Genomic DNA, 7,171 nt, shown 5'->3' on the forward strand with positions numbered 1-7,171 from the left:
TTTCTAACAGTTTGGGGTTCAGAAAACCAATCGTGTATAAATTAACGCATACCGGTATACCGGCCTGAGCGTGCACCCTCAGGCAAATAGTAAATGCCTAATTGACCAATCAGAGTGCGTGCTTTACTAAGCTTTGTTATAATAACATAAATCTTACTTCACTTCCTAAAATGTGTACTAGTAATATTAATATTATTTTTTCCAGTGCATCAAATTAAGAGTTGATGCTTTGTTTACATCTTGTCATCCTCAAGAGGCTGGCATCATGTAGAAAGCATTTGTGACAATTCAATAAACCTTGGATGCAGAGAATATCAGTATTGAATGATTCAACACCAAGATCCATATACAGTCAACTCTCTCCTATTTCTGTTCCCTGTCTATTTTCCTGATTTTAACTGATAAGGGAATATTGTAATCAGTTTGAGGCTTTTCCTGTAGTGATCACCTACCATAAACCGCTTTTTTGTGGAACAAAGGTGATTTCTTACAAGGGAGTTGTCTGTATTACGATAGACATCTGGACAGTCCACCATAGACTTTCAGATTAGAGTACAAAATTGATTTTCAACAGTGTGTAGACCTGCTTTAGATTTTTGTCTACCACATCTTCTGTGGAGACGTAATATTTGGTGGACTAACTATTCCTCGTAGATGGCCTGTTAAAGGACTGTTACTTCATATAGAAAATGCCAACAGTTTTTATTTTGTACAACTGACAGAAAGAAATTTCAATGTTTTTCATCATTGTATCTTTAGTTAAACCAGTATGAACAGTTGGTACAAGGTCTGTGTGGGTTTTATGAAAATTGGCCTACGCAATGTGACTAAATATGCAACTTACATTTCCTCCGTGGCTGGAATAATACTTAACAATTATTCCACGAGCGCGCGTTGGATACTGCCTCTTGTTATACTTCCCAGCTCAAATACGTTTTCCGATTGGAGGAGAATGTGTCACGTGCCATGGGTCACAACTCTCTAACTGCCTGGGTCGAAGAAAACTCACTAACGGCCTGGGCCCAGTTGCTCGAAGCATGGTTAGCGCTGACCCGGGTTAAGTACGATAACAACCTATAGGTTTTAATACAGGGTTTTAATACCTCTTAACCAATGGTTAGCGCTAACCATGCTTCGAGCAACTCAGCCCTGAGAGCCCTGAGGGAAACAACAACTTGAAGTTTCGACTCGCACGTGATCAGGTCGTGCACATTGAAACCACGGCAAATTTGAGTGCCAGCCCGCGTCAAGAACAATATCTTTTTGCAGTCATGCCAGCTAAACGCTTTCGAACAAGAACTGAAGAAGAAATTCAACAGCTTCTTCGCGACAAAAACTCGAAATCTACTGACAAGCTAGGCCATCCACAATGCCGTGAAAACGTTGAGAGACTTCTGCAAAGAGCAGAATTTGGACGAAAGCTCTCAAGATTTTGCAATTAAGTCGCAAGGTGACACCCGTATATAATTTGTTCTATATTTGAGTTGGAAGGTATAACAAAACACTTAATGACTGGCCCCAAGGGGAACAGTGAGTTTTGTTTCCCCTCGATCCTCAATGTTCCCCTCGACGAAAATTGAGGATCTCGGGGAAACAAAACTCACTGTTCCCCTTGGGGCCAGTCATTAAGTGTTTAACATACCATGGCTGCTAAACCAATGAAACTCTGAAACTGCGTTATCCAATGAGTCAGTTTTTAATAGTACCCTTTAATATATAACAGTCAAAAGTAAGTAAAAATGTAAAAGCAAGATATACGTACACGGCTTCTTTTCACATGCAAGTATACACAAGAAGCTAAATTGGTCGAAACACCGAAAGGTAAACATGAATGAGTAGTATGGGCCTTCCACCTTTTGAAAAACATTTTGAATGCTCCTCAACCACAAACCTGGCCCCGGTTGAGCAAAGAGCGGATAACTTTATCCAGTGGATAAAATGGATTTCAACTAATAGATTCAGTATCCGACGGATAGCGACTTATCCGCTGGATACAGTTATCCACTCTTTCAACAACTGGTTCCTGGACCGTAGCAACCGAGGGAACGTGAAGAAGGTGTGATACTTGCGCCTTGGAAGCAAGCAATAAGCAATAAAAAGGCTACCATTTTACACTTGAATGAGGCTGTTTTTTGAAAAAATATCCATGACGAATCGAAGTACTAAAAATAGCATAATTTTTTAGATTTCAAAATTTTCTGGGGAACCATACCCCAAACCCCTCTACTGGCTCATGCCTTCAGTGCTCACAACTCCTGAAAGTCTGGCTACGGCCCTGTTATTTTGGGAAAATAAAAAAAATGCTGATTTCTCATTGGGGGAAAAAATTTCAATCTGCAAGGTAATATATGTGAGATGTTCAGTTATGTATTAAACTTCAAATTTGCAGTTTTTCCGATCAGATAGCTGCTGTGTATGTTGATTAATTTTCTTGGCTCAAATTTCAGTTGTCTTCTCAAGTTTCATTGCCGCAATCAGAGAAATAATGTAGAAATGGCGAGGAGCTGGCAGACTAGATGTTGCAATCTTGTTCCCAGAGTCTGTGGTTGCCTGGTAACCATCTCAGGTTCTCGGCATGTGATTGAAGATGGCTGAAATTTCCCCAATCATATTTCCTTTGTATTTTGTTCGGATCACAGTTTCTTGTATAATTTATGAAAAACAGCAACAATATTATTTAACAAAACATTTTATTTCTCATATTTAACTACAACCGCTATAATATAAATAACTTACTACTAATTTATTATTATTATTATTATTTGACAAAAAACAACTAAATGATAAACACCCAATGCATATTGAGAATTTTTTTCTACAAGCTGTACACTGTCACATTAATATCTGTTGCTTGAAAGACTTCATCTATGATGTTTCTGACTTTGGACCACTGGAGACCATCTAAGCCACAACCAATCCTTGGCATTGATAGGCTTGTTACACCATGAGTGATGCAATGGTCTCTCATTGCTACAAGCGATGACTGCAAAGTTTTGTATGTTGGTTTATGAAAGGACTTTTCCTTGGTGACCTAATGAAAGACAGGAATGAAAACTAGCATATCACACTACGATCATAAACAAAACTAGCTGAGAAAAATGCAAATTTTGTGCATATGTTTCAATTATCTCCCTTAAGGAAAACATCAGCTGGAGAGAAGCAAACTTTCACTCCCCCCTCCCCCTCACTAGATGTTGCTTTGAAGGCCGGACGATTACCAAGCCTTCTTTCCAGCAGCAGACCAACACTGATAAGGGGGACGAGGGAGGGGGAGGGGAGGGTTGAGTTGTCGGTGTATCACTGTAGCAGTGGAATTGTAGATCAACAAAGTTTGTTAACAGTTTTGTCCAAGATTGTCATCTTGGAAAAATCAGCCGGGTGGCAGGAGTCAAGATGTGATTGATGTTGTTACTTTCGGATGTTGTTTATTATTGACATTTAATGATCCGATGTTTTTGCGGGTTCATTTCAACCATTTCATTAAAAAAGGTTACAAACCGGCTGAAAAAGAATTTGCTGTTTTTTTTTTTTTTTCATTCAACTGCAGTGACACAACACCATGGTCCATTTGTGTAAAAAGCATCCCATTAAGGCTTTGGGGAGTCATTATTACTTTGTGTCTCCTAATATGATGGTATTTTTTGCCAAGTTTATGACTAAGCCGGAAAGCATATCTTAGCAAGGGCTACTGAAATTTAGAAAATAGAATTGAGGGTGGGAGGGGGGGGGGATATCCACACATTTTTCAGAGATAATTAAGCAATAATAATTCTAAAAAGCATTAAATTCTAAATTGAAGCTTAGTTATCTCTGGATGCATGGTTACCCCCAGTTTTCATTTTGGATTTCAATAGTCCTTGCTATACAAAAACAATGTTGAATTAGTAGGCAACTTTCTTGAGAAATTTGAGGTTCTTGGACCATTCTGAGATGCGCAGAGTAAAAAAAGGAGGTACCCTCTGTTGATAGGACAATTTACTACAGTATGCATGTAAATCTTTTCTATAAACACAAAACAATGTAGAGACCAGCTGCTGGGGCTGGATTCATGAAGGCTTCTCAGCATAGTAAAAAAAGAAAAGAGAAAAAAAACACTAAATTGTTTAGAAACAAGAGGCCTTATGTGCCACATGGCACGAAGTGGATAGGTAACAGGTAACAGGTTTAGAAACCAACAGTTAAAATATACATCTTAACAAGTAAAAGTGAGCTTTATGAATCTGCAGCCCCAGATCTGAACCACCAAACTTTAAATGATTTTTAATCATTATGGAATTTCAGACCTGAAGGCTGATAACCCCAAGAGGCTGCATCCACTTACCAAGTAGTAGACATGTCTATCCCCTCTTTTCAGGATTGCCACACCCCCTGGTTTTTGCCCTAAAGGAAAAAATATGTTGTTATAAATTTTGATAAGCTATGCTCATTAGACAAAACTCACACATAATATTTAACAATACTCCATGATTGATGAATGCACATTGGATATGAGATGATACATGTAGATAGCCAACTACGTGCATTTATCATCTCAGAGTAAAGGTTGGTTTAGGGTTAAGATTACTGATGAGAAGTTGGCAGTAAGAAGCAAATATGAGTTCAGACCTTGTTATTTTGTGTATTATAATTTAACATTACCTTGAGATTTGATCTCATCCACTCCCCCAAATTTTTTCTTGAATATCACAGCTATTCCTTTACCCATTCTTGCATCTGCACTAATGCAGTGAGCGAGTGATTCACTGTCAGGACATGAAAATAAATCCCCACGTGTCTCACACAGCTTGTGTGCAGACGCTTTGGATTTGGTATGCTAAAAGGGATTGAGACACTTTGTTAAAAGATGACAGTAAATCGATTGATTGCACCTAAATTAAACTCAACAATTCAACAGGAAAAGATTTCTGTACAGCCCCATGCATTAATATTATTACATGTACTACTGCCATACCAACCCTCTTGTACAAGCAGCAATTAATTAATAAGCATGTTTAAGATGGAAAATGTATAATATTAAATAAATTAATTAATAGCGCTGTATGGAAATCTTGCCATTTAGTAATGCGCCGATCAAATCGAAACCTCAACATCCCCCCTCCCCTGGGCAAACCCCGGGCATTTGACTATTTTCGGTGCCCGGGGAGTGGGGAATTTGATGGGTAAGGCCTTCCCGGAGGTGGGGAATTTGACCTTTTCCTGGGTGGGGTGGGGAAAATTGAACTGGAAGTATCAGGTTTACAATATGGTAGTTTTCACACCCCCATTTCATTGTTAAAGCTGTAAGTTTCTGTTAGAGGTAATCAGCCGACACTGAACAACTTAAAATACATGCAGTTGTAAACACTTGAGGCTCTGTTGTTGATATGTATACAGTACCCTCGTTAAACAACCTTTGCTGTGTTTTGGAGTTAGAGTAGCTTACACTTGCTGATTGACATTGTTCGACTTAATTAAATATTCAATTGCAAATCATTTTTTAATAGTTTCAATATTAAAGTTGTGTTTTTGTAGTAACTCAAGTTTGGTAAAAACGGCACCATCGCATAAAGAGTCACAAAAGATGCCTTCGCATGATTATACACAAGCTTTATTGAAGATGACAAGAGCCAACAACGATTGTTCTTTAGGAGGGGCATTTGAGAGACAAATCCGACAATAAGGTAGGGCATATGAACACCATTTTGGCCTGAGGGGGCAGGAACTTGAACGATCTAATCTTCAAAAGTACAAATGCCTGGGGTTTGCCCGGGCGGGGGGGATGTTGAAGTTTCGAGTCGATCGGCGCATAATTAATTGATAAATTCATTATTGTTTTACAATACCTGACGATATCAATCAATGAAAATCAATAATCGATGAAAATCAATATAATCAATAATAATCAATTGATTGGTATTGGAAATCAATAAAAATTGAAGCCCAAAAGTTGAGTGAGTTTCGATTTTCATTGATTATGATCGATTTGCATTGATTAGTATTGATTATCATTGATAATTCAAAACTCGGTTTCCTTTTTAATAAAACGCATCACATGAATTGACAAATGATTTTGATAAGTTTATTTGTTCAAATATATATGATAATCATAACTAAACGTATCCTTAAAATTTTAGCATCATATCATTATTTATTAATTATTTAAAACGAGTCATGGTCTCACAACAACAACATTTTTATTCCCTTTTCCTATATTTTCTTCTTCCAACTCAAGTGTAGTGCAATCGGATTACCACAGGGTATATATGACGCGTGACGTGCATACGTCGTTAGATCAACCAAAGGTCAGGTTTTACTCAGATACCGTTGCACAACCAATTATTGATTATCTATAAAAATCAATAAAAATCAAAAAAATTAAGACGTGTCAGTGAGTGAGTTTCGATTTCTATTGATTGGTTGAACCAATCAATATCAATCAATTAATTATTATTGATTATTATTGATTATATTGATTGCAATCAATGATTGATTTTCATTGATTGATATCGCCGGGTACAATATAATTTAATAGCATGACCTGGATGACCATGGTGTCTATAGTTCAGATTGTTAACGAGTAATTATTCCAAGCTCCAGCTCCATTATGACCAGTCATACCTGTTGTTTCTGCATTTTGCTGTCCTTTGGAAATTCTTCAGTGACGTTACCAGCATTTGACTCTAGCTTGTGCTTCCTGTTAAAGAATCAAGCTCAGAAGCTCAGTTACGTATCATTAATATTACAATAAACGATTGACTGTTTGAGTCTGAGTTCATTGATTGATGAAAATGTGACATAAACGTTATAAACTAAATAACAAGACAAGGTGGAAGCCTTGGACTTTTCTGAGAATGGAACTAGAAACAACAGGAGCTCCGGCCTTCCAACATACCTTCCCGGAAGGTCTAGCTACCCCTGCGAGCAGAGCTCGCAGGGTACAGGCGGAACCTTACAAATGAAGTAAGGATCCGATCTCCAAGCTGTGATATGACAATGAGGTTGTGCTCGATTTCCTTGTCGATAAAAAACCTTAGGAATAAAACTGAATTATTCTTATAAATTTACCTTGTCAAATATCTGTCCATTGATTTTCCACACTTCTCTCCACGTAAAAGCTTGAGAAATCATACAGGTCTTACATGAAGCACTTGGACATTTGTAACGCACCTCTACCCTCCCCACCTCCCCGAAC

General features: G+C 37.8%; 1 protein-coding gene across 2 annotated transcripts; it reads right to left on the reverse strand.

The window, feature by feature from the left end:
• Positions 1-2,673: 2,673 nt before the first annotated feature.
• On the reverse strand, positions 2,674-7,116 carry LOC146474866 (ADP-ribose glycohydrolase OARD1-like). Of its 2 annotated transcripts, none has more exons than XM_085116637.1 (5): positions 7,045-7,116; positions 6,598-6,673; positions 4,639-4,813; positions 4,322-4,380; positions 2,674-3,031 (listed from the first exon to the last, which is right to left on the reverse strand). In XM_085116637.1, exons 1-5 carry the CDS (start codon positions 7,062-7,064, stop codon positions 2,816-2,818), a joined length of 546 nt encoding a protein of 181 aa, XP_084972763.1. In that variant the 5' UTR covers positions 7,065-7,116; the 3' UTR covers positions 2,674-2,815. The 2 variants fall into 2 exon arrangements, with proteins under 2 accessions (XP_084972763.1, XP_084972764.1); XM_085116638.1 differs by lacking the exon at positions 7,045-7,116 and adding an exon at positions 6,872-6,897.
• Between the last annotated feature and the right edge of the window lie 55 nt (positions 7,117-7,171).

Source organism: Pavona decussata, unplaced genomic scaffold, assembly GCF_977016875.1.
Source record: "Pavona decussata unplaced genomic scaffold, jaPavDecu1.1 SCAFFOLD_87, whole genome shotgun sequence".
Taxonomy (NCBI): Eukaryota; Metazoa; Cnidaria; class Anthozoa; order Scleractinia; family Agariciidae; genus Pavona; species Pavona decussata.